The sequence below is a fragment of the Hyperoodon ampullatus genome (assembly GCF_949752795.1).
Source record: "Hyperoodon ampullatus genome assembly, chromosome: 5".
NCBI classification, from domain to species: domain Eukaryota; kingdom Metazoa; phylum Chordata; class Mammalia; order Artiodactyla; family Ziphiidae; genus Hyperoodon; species Hyperoodon ampullatus.
In genome coordinates, this window is record NC_136918.1 from 145,515,899 (window position 1) to 145,533,143 (window position 17,245).

General features: G+C 64.1%; 1 protein-coding gene across 1 annotated transcript in view; it reads left to right on the forward strand.

Moving 5' to 3' along the window:
* Positions 1-17,245, forward strand: part of COL18A1 (collagen type XVIII alpha 1 chain) — a gene marked incomplete at its 5' end in the record, with an annotated part of 48,324 nt that overhangs the window by 26,516 nt on the left and 4,563 nt on the right. Inside the window, 24 exons of the mRNA XM_079705542.1 lie at positions 123-281; positions 1,106-1,168; positions 2,037-2,063; positions 3,161-3,292; positions 3,644-3,706; positions 4,978-5,004; positions 5,774-5,809; positions 6,255-6,326; positions 6,639-6,674; positions 6,939-7,028; positions 7,504-7,533; positions 7,615-7,641; positions 7,832-7,894; positions 8,127-8,201; positions 9,114-9,140; positions 9,337-9,390; positions 9,643-9,717; positions 11,003-11,071; positions 11,604-11,646; positions 12,163-12,225; positions 15,749-15,792; positions 16,043-16,165; positions 16,754-16,907; positions 16,991-17,064. Of these exons, the coding sequence (XP_079561668.1) occupies positions 123-281; positions 1,106-1,168; positions 2,037-2,063; positions 3,161-3,292; positions 3,644-3,706; positions 4,978-5,004; positions 5,774-5,809; positions 6,255-6,326; positions 6,639-6,674; positions 6,939-7,028; positions 7,504-7,533; positions 7,615-7,641; positions 7,832-7,894; positions 8,127-8,201; positions 9,114-9,140; positions 9,337-9,390; positions 9,643-9,717; positions 11,003-11,071; positions 11,604-11,646; positions 12,163-12,225; positions 15,749-15,792; positions 16,043-16,165; positions 16,754-16,907; positions 16,991-17,064 (1,626 nt within the window). The remainder of the gene's footprint in view (positions 1-122; positions 282-1,105; positions 1,169-2,036; positions 2,064-3,160; positions 3,293-3,643; positions 3,707-4,977; positions 5,005-5,773; positions 5,810-6,254; positions 6,327-6,638; positions 6,675-6,938; positions 7,029-7,503; positions 7,534-7,614; positions 7,642-7,831; positions 7,895-8,126; positions 8,202-9,113; positions 9,141-9,336; positions 9,391-9,642; positions 9,718-11,002; positions 11,072-11,603; positions 11,647-12,162; positions 12,226-15,748; positions 15,793-16,042; positions 16,166-16,753; positions 16,908-16,990; positions 17,065-17,245) is intronic.

Here is a 17,245-nt window from a genome sequence, read left to right on the forward strand (position 1 = left end):
CTGACGTCCCTAAGCACCAGCGGAGCCCGTTGGGCGGTGACGAGGCCTGGCTGGGTGGGGGGCAGTGGGCCTCCTTTGGCCAGTGCTGCATGCAGTGACGGTTCTGTGTTTTCCGTGTCCAGGGCCCTCGAGGCTTCCCCGGCCCCCCTGGGCCCCCTGGCGTCCCAGGCCTGCCCGGAGAGCCAGGCCGCTTCGGGATGAACAGCTCGGACGTCCCCGGACCCGCAGGCCTTCCCGGAGTGCCTGGGCGGGATGGGCCCCCCGGGCTTCCTGGGACCCCGGTAAGGCCCGCCTCCGCTCACCTACCTGCGTCCGCATCTGGGTCGGGGGGACAGTGAGCGTGGGGCCTTCCTCCGTCTGGGTGAAAGCCTCCCTCACCACCTCCATCCTCCCCCACAAAACCTTTTGGGGGGCCACCCGTCTTTGGGCCCCCCAGGGTGGGAGGGACCTCTGTGGGTAGCCCCGTGGTTCTGGCTGCCGAGCCGCTGGTGCCCACATGACAGCTGCTCACCTCCCTGCCCTTGCAGAGGCCGTCTGGGGGTGACTCATGGGACGGGGTTGGCCCTGATGTCTGGAGGATGGGAGGCCGAGAGGGGCCCACGTTTGGCCCTGTGGGCCCCGCTCCTGGCACTGGGGACACTGCACCGTGGCCTGGCAGGTGCCTGGAGGTGTCGCTGTTGAGATTGGGTCCCAGGAACCAGGGATGTGCGCCTGGTTTTCACCCAGAAACGTGCTCGGGACACAGAGTCCGTGGGCCACGCGGTTTCCTGCTGAAGGCGTGATGACCCTTTACTGAGAGTCCACGGCCAGTCACCAGCCCCAACCTCTGCACGCGAGGCCACGCCCTCCCCGCGGGGCTGGTGGCCCTTCTCATCCTCCCTAATTTGATTGGCGACTCCAATTAAACTAAAAAGGGGGAAGAAAGAAATACAAACCCGAACAGAGCTGTCCGACGCCCTTGACCGTGCACGTGGGTGGGTCTCCCGTGAGCTGTGGGACTCTGGGCCGTGTCCCGGGAGTGTTTCGGGTGCCGGATGCGCAGATGGGCTTCTGCTAACCCAAATCATTCTCTATCTGGCCTCACACTCTGCTCTTCTCTCCCCAGGGACCCCCAGGTCCTCCAGGAAAAGATGGGCAGCCAGGACAGGCCGGCCAGAAAGGCAGCCTTGTAAGTCACTCCCCCGGGCCTCCAGGGCGGACCTGACCTAGCAACGTGGGGTGTGGGTACTTGGGTGGTGTGGCCCCGGGTCAACAGAGGAGAAATGCCACAGGGCAGGGCGGTGACGGCTTTAGCCCAACAGGGAGCCGCCGTCTTCTCGGTCCGACAGCCGGGGAACCCTGGGCCTCCCACGCTGGCTCAAAACCGGCCGCTGGGGCTCCCGTAAAAATCCAGGACTTCACTACATAGTGCTGTTTCTCTATGATGACAATTGGCCTAATGGTTTTGAAGAATATCGACCCTTTACTTGATTTGGACATTTTATTTCTAGTTTCCATTTTGGTTGCATTGATAATGGAGAAACTTTCAAGGCTGCACAAACCTGTAACCGGGGCCCGTGGTTTCCATGTGGTTTTTCGGGGATGGACCACGGGAGATGCCCACACAGTCGTCTGGAGATAATACTTCCCTGTGATCTTCCAGCGAGAACCTGGCTGTTTTGGGCCCAGCAGAGGCCAGTTTTAAGGGAACCGTTTGTGCTCCGAGCTTGCTGCTTTACAGCCATTGAGCTAGAAGGACTCTCCGCCTGGTTCCAGGGGTGGCGGAGGGCAAGGGCTGCTGCTTAGCGAGGTCAGCCCCGGCCCCTCCACGGCTGAGCCTCCCAGGAGCCTCCATCCCCATCTGAAACAGGGGTGATGGCGGGAACAGCCAGGGGTGCACCAGGGCCAAGAGGAGACACTTGGAGTTTTAGAAATAGTTGGTACAAGGGGAAAACTTGGCCTCATGGGTCGGGATAAAGCAGGTGAGACGCTGTCTGCTCTCTCTTGCTGCCTGCACCCTGGTCCGATCTGGAAGTAACTGTTCTCTCCTCCCTCAGGGCGAGGCGGGCGCCCCAGGACCCAAGGTACGGACAAAGCCCCAGTGCCGCTGCTCTTTCTGGACGGAATGGGCCCGCTGGCCAAGGGGGTGGGGGTGAGGGCATGGCGGCCGGGAGATCGAGCTCCCGGGCACTGATCGTGGGGTCCGGCCAGGAACCGCGTTTGTCCCGCAAGACCGTTTCCACTCCAGTTCTGGTTCAGATGTGCTCGGAGGCAGGCAGCCCTGGGGTCCCGGGAGCTGCGGCGGGGGAGTGGCTGCTGGCAGTCGGGTGCTGCTGGGGCCCCAGGGTGGTCCGAGTGGGTCCCTAGCACCGTCACACAGGCCTGGTCCTGGGGACGCCGCCCCAGCTCCTCCATGAGCCAAACCGGCAGCCCTCCCAGGAGGGAGGGCCCATCACTGGGGAGGCCGCCGTGGTGGTGCAGCTCCAGACTCGTCCACCGGGAAAACCCATGGGGAGGAGGGGGAGGACGACAGTGGGACTGGAGGGGCCTGGAGGGAGGGACGAGATTCAGAGTAGAGACTTGGGTGTGTAAACGCGCACACACACAACACGTGCATGCACACACGGCCATGGGCTTCAGGGATAAACGGGGAAAGCTGGTGAGATTTACAGTGAGGGAAAAGGCTACAGCGGGGGGTGAAATTCAGCAAAGGTGAGGCCAGACTCCACTTGTAGTTGGAGATCCTGGACACCAGAGTTAGATGCTCAGCTACCAAGGCCACTCAGACCTGAGAGACGGGTCTCAAGTATCTTGACTGAGATGCCTGGGCTGGCTCCAGTCACAGACGCTCTCATGGTTCCCTCATCCCTGTGGCAATGGGCTCCTGGGCCCCCTGCCCTGCTTTCGCCAGCGGAGTCTTCCCCCCTCCGGGAAGGAGTCTCTCAGGCCCCCGCCTGGGGGTCTTGCTCGGTGGTTTCGTGTTAAGTGGATAAAGTCTGGTGAGGCCAGAAGAAAGAGGTGCTGTGGGGTTTGCGTAGCTCCTGGCTGGTTGTTCACCCCCCTGGCTCTTCAGATGTAAAATGCTCGTGAGAAAACACTGGTGCACTGGCAGTGCGGTGGCGCCTGGGGTTTAGGGACACCCGAGGGCCGAGGGTGATGACCTTCTCTCCCACCTGTGCAGGGAAGCAAGGGAGACCCCGGCCCTATTGGCACGCCTGGGGAGCACGGCCTGGCAGGACGCCCCGGACCAGCAGGACCACCAGGGCCCCCGGGCCCCCCCGGGCCCCCAGGCCCAGGACTCGCTGCGGGGTTTGTGAGTACCCGCTGCTCCTGGCCCCCAGAAAGCCCGGCTCTGTGGCCCCAGGTGCCCTCGGGCACCCACACTGACCGGCACTGCCGGGCAGCAGCCAGACTGGTGCCACCCCTGCCTGGGCTCCTCCTGGCTGGTGACAGAGTCCCCACATGTGAGCGCTGAATGGGGGGCGTCGGTAGCCCCGCATGTCTGCCCTGCCGTCCCCATGACCCACCCAGCAGGGGCCCTGCAACCGGCAACCCCACCCTCAGAATCCACCCGCTCGGGCGTTTGGGTCCTGCCCAGCCTGGGGCAGGTCTCTTCCTATGAGAAGACACGCAGACCCTGGCGTCCCTGTGTGTTCTCCTCCAGGACGACATGGAAGGCTCCGGGGGCCCCTTCTGGTCGACAGCCCGAGGTGCCAATGGGCCGCAGGTACTGCAACAGAGCTGGGCTTGGTCAGCTTGGGGGCGGGGCCGCCTGGGGGGGGGTCCGGGGGAGCGTCCCTGGGACTGGCCTCCAGTGGGCCCAGGAGCAGCCCTGCAGAGCCAGCGAGCCACCTGCCTCCAGGACACTGTCCACCTCGGGGCCACTGGTCTCCAGGGTGGGGAATGCCACTGGTGGTGGAGCTGAATGACCACGGGGCAGGATGGGCCCCAAAGACAGGTCTTCCTGGGAAATACTAGTCCGGTTCTCTTTATGGCCCTAACTTTGGGGAAGTTACACAGTTTTGACCTGAGCAGAACTTTAAAGAAAAATGGGGACACTTTTCCTGTGAAAAATGGATGGATTCCTATGAAATCACACCTTGTTGTGCCATCGACATGCACTGGTCAGGATTAGGTCCAGCTGGCCCTCCTGGCGTCCAGAGGTAACCGAGCTTAGACCGGACGGACGCACGAGGGGCCATCCCGGGGGCAGGATGCCTGGGACAGGCAGGGAGAGGGTTCCCACCCCCAGGAGCCCGCGGGGCCGACACAGACCCCACTGGGGGTCCTTAGGGGACCTCGAACCAGTGTCCAGCTCGGCCCCTGGAGTCTCAGCCCAGCGAGAGGGTGGTGGGACGGGCCTCCTGTCCTGAGCACCACTGATGAGGATTTTCACTTGGGCAGAAGCTAACTCTGGTGAAATAGAGCGGTTTTGCCCCTTTAAGTTTAGTGCCTTTCCCTTTATGTGTTAGAAAGGCTTAGTTTGGGACAGTAGCAGTCGGCTGCCTTGGCATCAGGTGAGATCTGAGCCAAGATGACGGGGCGAGGTCGCAGGGCAGGGCCCCCTCCTCTAGGTCCAAGGACACAGCTCCAATGCCGCTTGACCCCTGGAGGGGTCTGTGGGCTGTTTCGTGGCCTCAGGATGATGGAGACCCTCGGGTGGGGTTAAACCAGCCAGTGCCCTGGGGAGGCCAAAAGGCAGCATCCCATCCGTTCAAATGCATTTGTTTCTAGTTAATAAAATGCAGGTTTCTTTGTGTTGGGGTGACTTGCTCATGCCCTCCCCGCGGCCAGTTTGTGTACCATCTGTGGGACACCAGGTGGTGCCGAGGACAGGCCACCTCTGGTGGGGTTTCGGGGTGTGCGGGCCCCTGTTGACACAAATGCCCTTTTCTTCCGTTTTTTATAAGAGGGACTAGTTTTCTTGGGGGGAAAGGCTGTCCCCCGAGGGGCGGGAGCAGCACCGACCCGGCCCTCTTCCTTCTCTGCCCCCCACAGGGACCGCCTGGCCTGCCTGGAGTCAAGGTCAGTGAGAGATTTGTTAGCCCGGGGGTGCCCGCCGCTCACCCCCTCCCCGCCAGGAGCTACTGCTCAGTGGCCCCGAGTTCCTCGTGGGAAATTTGCAAAACACAGAAAAGCCTAACGGGGAGACGGTCCCCAGAGCTCGGGTTCAGGGGGTGGCGCCGTCCCATCTTTCTAACCCCGTGAGTCGAGATCTCTGGCTCCACACGTGCCAGGTGTGTGCGGACTTGGGGAGAGCGAGGGGCTCAGGGAAGGAGCCCCCAGCCCGGGGGGCAGTGGCCGGCGCCCGGCAGAACCTGGGTGCTTCTCTGGCTGCCGCTGGCCCCGCCTCCCTGCTTGGCCCTGCCCCCTCCCCGCCCCTGGGGGACAGCAGCCCCACCCTGCTCCTCCGGCACCCGTGCGGTCCGGGAGTGCAGGGTTCCCCCGCGGGCCGGCTGCGCCACCCAGTCTCTTAGCGCGTTCTGCTGTGATTTGCAAACCTTTGAGACAGTTGGAAAGATGGCTTTTTTAGAAGGACGTACTTCTTAGCTTTCTTGAACCGTTCAAGGTGAAGTCACCTGAGTGCTCCTGCTTCTGCGGGAAACGGTGGCCTGGCCTCCAGAACAGTCCAGGCTGTGTGCGCTCAGCGCGTGGGTGGGTGCAGGGCCCGGGGCCCTCAGCTCTGAGCTGCGGGGTGCGGCGTGGGGACCACCTGGTTACCTGAGGAGGAGTGGGCGCTGCCTGGGGGCTGGGCCAGCGCTCGCGGCCCCACAGAACCCTTTGTCCACTTTAGGGGGATCCTGGAGTCATGGGGCCACCAGGGACCAAGGTAAGAACAGTACCTGGGGTTCAGGAAATCCACAGTCGTTAGCAGCCCTGGTCTGGGGTGCAGGGCGGGGTCCCCAGGCTGAGACCAGGAGCTTGGCTGGTCCCCATTGCCTGGGGCCTCAGTAAACAGGGGTGAGTCCATGCCAGGCCCCGTGTCCTTCTCCCACTGTCCCCCTGTCCCCCCGGGTCCCCCCAGGTTTGCCCATAGGACAGCTTTCCTCCCATCCCAGCTCCGCAGCAGAATCCTCTGCCCCCTGCCCCCTCCTCTGCCCCGCGGCGCTCCCCAGGAGGCCGAGCAGGTTGAAGCTCCCTCAACCTGGTCAACAGACCAGGTTGAATCGGGTGTGAGCTGGTGGCCAGCGGAAACCCCCGCCTGGCCAGCTCCGGGTCACCGTGGCCCCCAGGTGCCACGGCTGACGCACGTGCTCTCCTTATGTCCACTGCAGGGAGAGGCTGGAGCAGACGGAGCTCCTGGGTTCCCCGGCCTTCCTGGCAGGGAGGGTGTATCCGGACTCCAGGTGAGTGGCCACCCAGGGCTGCTGCGGCTGACACCCCCAAAGTAGCCACGCCTGGGTGAGAGCTGGCGCCCAGTGTGTATCTTAGGGTCCCCACAGGACCCGGAGACCCCAGCTCCGTGGGACGTGAGTCAGCGGTCCAGGCTGCCTTAGGGGGTTTCCTGCGTGGCTGCCCCCCCGACCCTCCAGGCCCCATTTCGTCAGTGCAGGGAAACTCCGCATCTTCACTCAGGGCCAGTCCCGGTGGCCTGGGGTCTCCAGGAAGCGGGGCTTGTGTGCTGTTTATGATGAATGATTTCCTTCCTGTCTCCACAGGGACCAAAAGGAGAAAAAGGGCCCCAGGGAGAGAAAGTGAGTTTGCGGGAGTTGGTGGGTGTCCGTGGACGGGTGGCAGGTGCACGGCAGGGCCAGGGGTGCTGCCCTGTGCCCCGTGCCCGCCCTCGTGGTGCAGAGACTTGGGGGGTATCCGGGCTCAGAGCCTGCCCTGCCTGAGGTGGGGGCTTGTGGGCCACTGTGCTCAGCCCTCAGGCATCTCCTCACACCCCGTGGGCACCGGAAGCCCCTCCAAGTCCAGGCTGGGCTGCAGTTCAACCCCCAGGGGAAACTGTCTTCCAGGGCAACCCAGGGAAGGACGGAGTGGGGCAGCCAGGCCTCCCGGGACCCCCCGGACCCCCAGGGCCTGTCGTCTACATGTCGGAGCAGGACGTAAGAACCCTGCATGGGTGGACACGTGCTCTGCCGCAGGTCCCCAGCCCTCCCCCTGTAGGGCGACCTCCAGTGACACCGGGGTCCCAGTCTGTTGGTGCCATGGGGTTTCTTGGCATCGAAGCTGGCCCTTCCAGAGCCGCCCTTTGGTCGTGCTGTTTGCCCGCACGTCACCCACTCTAGCTGTGACAGGCCCCCTCCGGCCCCCATGCACAGCAGCCAGGGAAGTGGGGGGCACTGCCCCCTGGTCCCAGGGTCCCGGGCCGGTTCTGTGGTGCGGGAGCGGACTCCCGGGGCTGCTTCATTTCTCGTCTCAGGGACCTTGAGGCCAAAGCCAGGAAGATGTCTTTCACGTTGACTTCCTGGTGTTCTTTGTGGGTCTGTGTCGGTAATGCCACGGGGGTTGAGTGTTCACGGTAAACGTGGTCCTTTTCCTTCCTTCTCCGGGACACTGGCTCTGCTGACTCGTGGACAGAGAGCACTGGCGAGCGTGCCGGGCCCCGAGGTACGTGCGGCCCCGGGACGGGCTGGGCGCCGGGCACCTCCCCGCGGCAGGTCCTGACCGGCGCTGTCTCTCTCTCCACAGGGCCGGGTGGGGCTCGCAGGCCTCCCCGTGAGTACCTCCCCAGCGGGCGCGGGGCCTCTGCTTCGCAGGCAGGGGGCCGGGTGGGCCCCCGTGAGGCCGAGGAACAGGAGCCGGAGACCCCATCCAGACAGGGGTGTCGGGCGGGCGTCTAGGGTGAGGCGGGGGCTCACGGCCCTAAGGCAGGGGCCTTCCGGGCAGCACTCTGTGTCTCCTGCAGGGACCAGCCGGGCCGAAGGGAGACCTGGGCTCCAGAGGCCAGCAGGGCCTCCCGGGACCCAAGGTGAGGGGCCGTGCAGGGCCACCGGGTGACCGCTCGGGGGGAGGTGGGCCGTGCCCGGGCACTTGGGGCGGACTCCCCTCCGCTCTTTTCCCTGGACCTGCCAGAGGCCCCGCTCACGGCTCCGTGTCCTGGGCTGCGGCGTCGGTGCCGAGGGCGGTTCACTGCAGGGCTGGGGGCGTGCGAGGCCTGCTCTTGCCCGAGCCGGCCTCCCTTACCCGCCCCCCTGTTCCAGGGCGAGAAGGGTGAGCCGGGCATGGTCTTCAGCCCTGATGGCAGAGCGCTGACCTCCGCCCAGAAAGGAGCCAAGGTGAGGGGGCGTCTGGGCCCAGCTTGCCCCCTCTGTCCTGCCTGGCCAGGGCAGCGGGGCTTGGGGGCCGTGGAGACGGTACAGAGAGGTTTGTCCTCCTGAGAGGGCCAGCTCCTGCCCGTGCGTGGGAGCCTCTGCTGATTGGGCTCTGGAAGCTTCCGCAGCCTGGGCCCCTCACCCGTCCGTCTGTTCCTCTCCCACCACCCTGGTGGGAGGGTCCTCGGGGCCCCTCGGAGCCTGCGCCTCGGATCAGCCTCAGCCTGGCTGGCCCCTCGTTCTCCTCTGCCCGTCAGCGGAGCCCACACTGCAGAGGAGCGGGGGGCTCTTGGGGGCCCCGGCCTGGGCCTCGCCTGTGGGAGCTGCACCCCTGTGGTGCCTGACTGGCCCTCTGGGGGCGCTGCCGCTGGGGGCAGGGATCCTGGCCTTCCTTCCTCAGGAGGGGGCCAAGCATGGCTGGGCTCGGGAATGGGCTCCACGGGGGCCTGTGCCCTGGGTCCCCTGCCCCCCAGCAGGGAACCCCAGCCCTGCTGGGACAGGAGGATGCTGGGGACAGATCTGAGGGGTTCCCCAAAGGCCCCCAGGATTGTCGGGGGATGGGCCGAGGGACCGCGGGGCAGAGAGAACTCTGCCGGCCCCACCGCGTGTCACAGCTGAGGTCGGGGCCCACAGACCCCTCCAGCCCGGGCGCTGTGGGGCCAACCCTCTGGGTCTCAGGGCCCCCAGGGTGGGCCCCGGGACACAAACCCCAGTCCAGAGCTTTCTCCCTGTTGCTGTTTCCTTTTCTTCCTGGGTGTTGTCAGTGCCTCGGGCGCCGCCAGGGGCATCCAGATGGACACAGGGACACCTCGGGGGCTGCCCACTGGGGGGCGTGACCTACGGCCACCTAATGGTACCTTCTGGTTTTCTGTTCAGGGTGAGCCTGGCTTCCGAGGACCCCCGGTGAGTAGACCCAGGCTTTCCCACAGTGCACATGCGCGTGCTGCAGAGGGCACCGTCTCCTGCCTGGCTGCTGGGCAGGCGTGGCAGCTGAGCTTCTATCCCAGCTGCGCCTCTAAATGCGGGGGCAGGCGTCGGGAGGGAGACCACGGGGCAGCGGGCCGGTCACGGCTCACCTAAAACCTGGCTTCCCCCACAGGGTCCCTACGGGCGGCCCGGGCACAAGGGCGAAATTGGCTTCCCTGGACGGCCGGTGAGTCCCTGGGTCTCGTGCCGGTTGTGGAAAGCAGCCCAGGCCCACGTGGACGATGGGCCTGGAGGAGAGTGGGCTGCAGTCTCTCCGCTGTCCTCCACCTGGGGACCCCCCACCAGAGCGTGGCTCTCTCCAGCCCCGCTCGTGGGCAGCTTGGGCCGCAGAGGGACGGGCACCCCGAGGAGGCCCTGGGTGGGGACAGGAGCAGCTGGGCCAGCCCTCACGGCTGCCACCCACTGTGCTCTGCCCCAGGGGCGCCCCGGGATGAACGGACTGAAAGGGGAGAAGGGGGAGCCGGGAGATGCCAGCGTGGGATTCAGCGCGAGGGTGAGTGTCTTGCGGGGCAGGCGGGGGTAGGAGGCCCGGCCGCAGTGGCTCGGGTCCCAGAGCTCACCTGTGGGAGGCTTCTGAGCAGCCTCGTGGCCCTCGGACACGCAGACCCCCATGCACACAAACACATGTGTGTGCACACACACGCACACACACGCGCCAAGGCCACCAGACAGTGCCCCGGTGTGGTTTTCTCAGAAGAGCCTGTAGGCCGCATGGGCTCTGGGGTGGGCGCCTCTGGCCCATGGGGCTCTTGCTCCGACCGCCTTCACGCTGCAGTTACTGCTGCCTCGGGAGCTGAAGGTTCGGTAAAGTCCCCGGGTGAGGCCCTGTCATCACCTCTACCTGAAACGGTGCCATCTAGATGCAGGACTCGCCTCCGACCCCGCTGGGCACCCAGTGGGCCCGCCAGCTGCACCCGGTGCCTTTTCTCCTGGACCCCCTCCGACCCGGCCTGGCTGAGCGACGCGGGGTCCTGAGGGCAGTGGCTCAGGCTGCGGCTCTCCCGGTTTTTCCGTCACCGCGTGTCTTCATTCGGGCTCCCTCCTCCTTGCAGTGGTTTCATGAAATCTCAGAACACGAGGCGGCGTCTTGCAGAGTTCTGAGATGGAGGTGGACTGGGCCACTTCCTTCGAGCAGGACTGGGGGCTCTCGAATCCCCCCCGCGGCTTTGAGTTGTAGAGGCGGAGCGCCAGCCGCTGTGCGCGCGCCCTGGTCAGGGCGTCCAGCGCGTCCGGCTTCTTCGTGGGCCTGAGCTTGCGCCTCTGTTCTGCTGCCAGCCCTCTCGGCCTCAGGGTAGGGGCGAAGGTGCCCAGGGGCCCGAGAGCAGGTGCCCGTGAGGTCCCAGGTCCCTGTCCCCAGGCACCTTCATCACTCAGGCCAGCCCTTTGGCGAGTGAGCCGTTGCTTTCAGAACAGGCTCTTCTGACACTACCTGAATCGGCCGTTTGTCCTTTTTCTGCGAGTGGGTGAATGAACGGAGCCGACCTTCACCCAGCTGGCAGTTAGTAACCACACGAGCCGTGTCCGAGGTCGTGTCCAGCGCAGACAGCCGCCCGCACGGCTCCCGTGGGAGTCTTTGGGCAGGACTCCGATCTGGGAACGGGAAGGGGATGGCTCTGCCCTCAGGGAGCCCACGACCACAGAGTAAACCGGACGCATTCTCCATGTGATGTTTTCTGACTTCACCATGATTCTCAGAATTGCTTCTGCCCACATCTGCTGTCCTGGCCAGTGTCGATGTCCAGTGTTGACTGACCAGGCTTTCTCTGCCCCCCACGCAGGGTCCGCCCGGTCCACCTGGGCCCCCAGGGCCCCCGGGCTCTCCCGGGACTCCTGTCTATGACAGCAACGTAAGTCACCGCGACACCTGCTGTTCCCACTGCGTCCTCACACTTACCTGCACTGGCTTCCTTTCCCCTCCGCCGACCCGGGAGGGCTGAACCCCAGGCAGGGCAGCCAGAGCCACGGCCTCTGAGCCCCTGGTGGGGGGGCTTCTGGAAGGGGCGCAGTGGTGGGACCCAGGCCCACCTGCCTTGTAGGCCGCACCTGGTGGGCCGTTGGTTAGAAGACGAGCCCCCAGGGGAAGTGAGGTCGGGGGAGGGCTCTCTGGATCTGGGCTCCTGAGCACGAGCCCTGGGGTCCTGGGGGGTGAACACCCCCCACCTCACAAGGCTCAGTGACGTGAAGTGACCACGTGGGGCAGTCATGTCGTGACTGGGGCTCCCGACTCCAAATCCTGTGTCCTCTCCCTCCCCCTCCCTGCTTCTCTGTCTTGGGGGGCAGGGGTGCTTGGGGGTGTGGCCTCGCAGACCCTTGGACAGGTGGTGGCCTCGATTTCCAGAGCGTCTCTCTCAACGGCCATCTTTGGCCTGTTCTTTGCAGGCGTTTGTGGAGTCTGGCCGCCCTGGAGCCCCGGGATTGCCAGGTGAGGGTCCTGGGGCCTCGAGGAGGGCAGGTCACCCCTCCAGCCACAGCTCAGAGCAGGGTGTGGGCAGCCCTCACCGGGGTGCTGGATGATCCAGGCCCCCCAGTCCTGGTTGATCACGGCCCCCTTTGCTGGGCTCCTGGGTCCTCCCAGCACAGCCTTCCAGGCGGGCCAGCCGTGGATGGGAGTGAAGACCGAGCGGCCACCCACTGGCCATCCACTGTCCAGCTCCAGCTCCTCGTCCAAGCCTGCTGTTTGTTCGAGCCCCTCCCTGGAGGAGTGGCGTGGCCTCTGGGAGCAGAGGCTGCAGCCCCTGGGGCGCGACCACCGGGCACTTCCACTGGTCACGAGCTCTTGCTCTGACTGTCCCTGGGTTCACACGCTGCCCCCTCCCTGGTCCAGGTCCGCAGTGCACACAGTGCCCACCAGGGTTGGGCCATGCGTGGGCAGGAGGGCCTGTCCCAGGCGCCTCTGTCACATATTTAGTAACAGGCACTGGGGTCTCTGTCCCTCCAGGGCACCAGGGGCCTTCTGGACCGAAGGGTGACAAAGGAGAAGTGGGCCCACCCGGGCCACCAGGTGAGAGTGCTCTGGGGGCCTTGGGCTGTGTGTGGTCACCTGCCCACCCGGCTCCTGGAGGAAGGAAGCCCTCGGGGCTCAGGGGGCTCTGACGGGACACCTGGTTGGCCCCGCGATCTCGGGGCAGGGCTGGGGACTAAAAGGACAGGGGCCTGAGGTGGTGGCCAGGCAGGATGTCCCAGGCCCCCACTCACTGAGGAGCAGGGCTGGGCCCCAGTGTGCACCTCCCAGGGGAGACCTGGCACCCCCAGTGCATCGCGGGGGCCTCATCGGCCCGGATCATCCAGGCGATGAACTCCCAGCACCTCGGTTGTCCCCTGGGATGGCGAGAATCCCCTGCTGAATCCTGCTTCTGCAGCTGATGAAGCAGGAGAACAAGTGTGATGCCGGGCACAGGCCAGGCAGAAGCCAGGAGAGCTGGACCCCCGGGCACTGCCAGAATCTGCGTAAGCTCGGGGTTCCCCTATGAGCTGCCAGAAGCAGAAGCAAGCCCTCCCGTTGAGGAAGGTGAGCGTGTTGAGGGCCTGGGATTCCCAAGCGGGCAAGCGACCAGCCAGCAGTGACAGGAGTTTCCAGGCTTGGCCTTAACCACGACGATGAGGCCCAGACCTAGAGGAGAGGAGATGGCAGCACAGAGCTGGGGCCCATGGGCGAGAGTCGGGTTTAATTCTGGGACTGAAAACCCGCAGCCTCTGGACGTGAGGATTCTGTGCGACTTCAGGCAGATGGGACACAGCCGAGGAGGGCAGGGGTCAGCCTGGAGTCTGGGCGACGCGCTGGGCAGTTGGACACGGCGAGGGAGGTCAGACGCGTGCGGGTGAGGACCCGCGGGTGGGGCTGGGGCAGCAGAGCATTTGAAGGTGTCACGGCCGAGCTTCTAAACGAGGGAAGGTTCCAGAAGCCCTTCACGCGAAGGGTCAACACGAGCCACAAGCTGATTCCTCACGGGGATGAGAGGAGCCAGAGACCATAAAGGGTCCCAAAGGTCGGAAGCAAGGAACCGCTCACCTAGAATTCTGCATCCGGTAAAGACAACCGTCTTCTACAGGCAGAGCAAGTGGGCACCGAGGCCTCTCAGGACACAAGCCTCAGTGGGGACCGCGAGGGCCGCTGGGGAGAAGGAGGTGGTGCTGATGACACGGGGACGGAGGTAGAGCAGGGGGGCCGGTGAGGCCACGCGTCCACGTCTGGCCGCGCCGCAGGGAGGGCGCATCCCCGAGACCCCAGCCTGGCCCCGAGGAGGCCGAAACCTCGTTACATCAGACCCAAGTGAAGGACGCACCTGTCACCTCAGGGTCCAGCCAAGAACGGGAGGGAACGTGCCCCTGATAACCAAGCAGGAAGGAAGAACAGCGTAGGAAAAACCCGACCCGAAGACAGCAGGAAAGGAGAGAAGAGGAACCCGGAACAGGTGGAGAAACAGGAAACGGAGTGAAGACTGATTAAACTCCGACCCGTTGGCGCGTGTGTTCAGTGAGCGGGTCCACTCTCCCGTATAAAGACGGATGTCGTCAACGGGACAGAACCGGAGCTGTGCTGCTTACAAGAGGCCCAAGTGTAAGGACTTGAGAGCCGAGGGGGACGGGGGTGGCGGTCTGGTGAGAAGGGAGCCGTGTGTGTGTGCTCGTGAGAAATCACACAAGTGTATTTTAAAGCAGGAAATACTGCCAAAATTTTTTTAAAACTCCATAATGATAATGGGGTAAACCCGCCAGGAAAGTACAGCGATTCTAAATTTCTACACCGGTAACAACATAGCTTCAAGATATGAAAAGCAAAAATTGAGAGAACTAAAAGGGAAAACACACAAATCACTCAGTACAGGGGGAAATCTGTAAGCGAGGGAAACAGCAGACGAAAGACCGGGTCAGTTGGGAGGTGGAAGGTCTGAACAGCAAGTGACAACCTGGCCCCCAGTCCCAGCACCAACGTGGGAGGCCACAGGCCCACGCCGGGCACACAGCAAGTCCCTCAGGCCTGTCTGCCCTCGAGGGAGCATCGAAGACACAACCGGGACGGGCCCACCGAGCAGGGCACCTGCGGGGAGGAGAGGCCACGGTGGGAACTGGAAACCCTGGAGCTGAAGGACAAGGATATGTCTGAGGGGCAAGGGTGCAGCCAGGGCCGGGGTTGGGATTCTCGGCCCTCACTCCGTGGCCCGCGGTGGCAGTGGGGTCACCCTGCTCTGAGGAAGGACCCAGGACAGAAGCTCCGGGTCGTGAACATGAGCCGGGTGGCCTTGGGCGGGTGTGGGTTTCCCGGAGCAGCCGTGGCGGAGCCCAGATCTGGGGCTCCCCGAGGCCCATGGTTCACTCAGCTGGCATCACTTCACCCTGGGGGTCTGACCCCCACCCTTATCAGGTTTCCAGGGGAAAGGCCACAGGAGAAGGGTAAGCCAAGGTCGCTTTCCCACCCAGAAGGAGTGAGGGTCTTGTCAGCTCCTTGTCTACAAGGTCACAGCCTTAAGTAGCCTGCGCTTCAAGCATCCAGCCCAGGAAGTTAGAAAACAAATAGATTTAACTCCCAGAAAACAGATGGGAGATGCAGTGAATGGAAAAAAAAAAAATGTACATAACAGGAAGCATCAAGAAAGCAAAGAAGTCAGATGTTAATTCTTTGAAAAGACTAATAATACTCCCCTCGAGGGACTGATGAAGGAAAGAGACAGCAAGAGACACTGAAGATGGCACCCCCGTGGCCTGGAAAGAGCGGGCACCCTCCCTCCACCATCCGCAGTGGCGGGGCGGGGCCACGGGGGGTGGCCGGTCATTGCCGCCGGCGCGGAGCCCAGCCAGGGTGCGGGGGCAGGAAGAGAAACAAGTGCAGAGTGTGACTCCAGAAGAAATAAACCCGCTGTTCTCACAGAGGACGCCTTTGAGAATGTCAACAACCAAAGCAATGTGCAGATAAACCGTCAGAATTAATGAGTGAATTGACCAAAGTCACAGGGGCAGTTCACAAAAATCGATGGCCAGTCATAGACTAAATGAAATCTTTAAAAGGCACCATTTAGAAAAAGTTCAGGTTGGTTGCCAGAGGTGGGATGCAGGGTGGGGGGTGAAAGGGGTCGAAGGTACCAACGTCCAGTTACAGGACACAGCATCTGGGGGCACGCAGCTATAGCCAACACCCCTGCCCAGTGTACTTGAAGGTGCTCTCGTCACGAGGGAAAACCATGATTTTTCCTTTGCGTGTGTGTCTCTGTGAGGTGGTGGCTGTTAACTAAACGTCCCGTGGTGGTCATTTCACAGCGAATGTTAAGCCCGTCGTTTGCGGTCCCCCTTGACCGTCTGCAGTGCTGTGTGTCAGTGATAAAAACTGCAGGGAAAAAGGCACCGTGAACAAAAACACCAAAAAATATCAAGTGATTGGGAGTAAGTGTAACAAAACGTGCAGGGGTCTCTGCACAGAAATACAGGAATTAGCACAGAGGAGACTTAGGTAACTTCGGGGGCGGGGGGACAGGGGGACCAGGCGGGAAGACAGCACCTCACTGGACCCCCCCAAACTCTCCCCCCCGTAGGGCAGTTCCCGTTGGACCTCCTCCACTTGGGCGCTGAGATGAAGGTGGGTGACCCCAGGTCCTCACACCGCCCCCCACACGGGGCCCCAGAGGGCACCCGGGACGCACACCCCTGGCTCTGTTTTTCGGGAATTCGGTTGACGCAGTGGGAAGCTGGGAGGCCGAGCCCTGTCCTGTCCGGCTGGCCAGGCCTGGGCCGCAGAAGCTTCACCGTGGGCTTCTGGGGGTCGGCGCCCGCCCCTCCCCACACGGCACCGGGAACGGGGCTGTCCCGACAAGCTTTTCCATCCACAGGGGGAGAAGGGCGACCAAGGGGCCGCAGGGCAGAAAGGAGAAAGGGGCGAGCCCGGGGGCGGCGGGTTCTTCAGCTCCAGCGTACCTGGCCCCCCCGGCCCGCCAGGCTACCCTGGGATTCCGGTGAGTCTGACCCCAGCCGCCTGTGGGTGCCACACACAGGCCCAGTCCCGTCCTGTGCCAGAGCTCGCGTCCCCGGGGTCCCTGGGGCCTGGAGCCAAGGGCAGGTCCACCCTGCAGCCTGGGCCCCGAGCGTCCCCCTCCCGGTTCCTTGCCCGATTGTGGGGCACCCACGTGGGGAGCCTGGTGGGTGCATAGTGGCTGCCCTCCCGGATTGGGCATCTGATCCTCCTTTCTCCTGCTGGCGCTGTTCTCCACCAAACTCCCTCAGGGAGACTTCTGTCCTGAAAGCGTCTGGGGGACCGTGGGCCCCAGCTGCCATCCGGGAGTGGAGGAGGGGTGGGGGCCCTCGGGGCTGCACCTCTGTGGGTGGATGTCCTCGTCTGCGTCCCAGGGCCCCGTCCCAGTGGGGGACACACGGGGTGGGAAGGCTGGGTTTCCCAGGCCCCGCGTGGGCAGTGGGGGGACGGGGGCTTGGGGGCCGTGCTCCCTGCAGGGGCTCGTGGCAGATGCAGCCAGGACTTCCAAGCTTGCTCGTCCCCAGCCTGGGGACATAGGTGACAGCGCCCTGTGTTTTGTCTTCCACGCTAGGGGCCCAAGGGAGAGAGCATCCAGGGCCAGCCTGGCCCTCCTGGACCTCAGGGACCCCCTGGCATCGGCTACGAGGGACGCCAGGGGCCTCCTGGGCCCCCCGGACCTCCAGGGCCCCCGGGACCCCCATCCTTTCCTGGCCCTTACAGGCAGAGTAAGTCGGGTGGAGAGTGGGCCCTGGGCTCCAGCCTCATCCAGGAAGGGCCACTGTTCCCACCCCTGGCTTCTCTCTTGTAGCTGTCAGTGTTCCTGGCCCCCCGGGCCCACCTGGGCCCCCAGGACCACCCGGATCCATGGGCACGTCCTCAGGGGTAAGCGCCACCCTGTTCCTTACCTGTCGGACCCTCACTGCCCGGCTACCCTTCCCTTTGGAGGTGTGTGGGTGGGTACCCCAGCGCCACGAGCCCTGAGACGAGGTTTCCAAAGCGGAAGTGGGGGACCCAGGTGTGGCTGGGGTCTAAGATGGGCCGGGGAGGAGGACGAAGGAGGGGC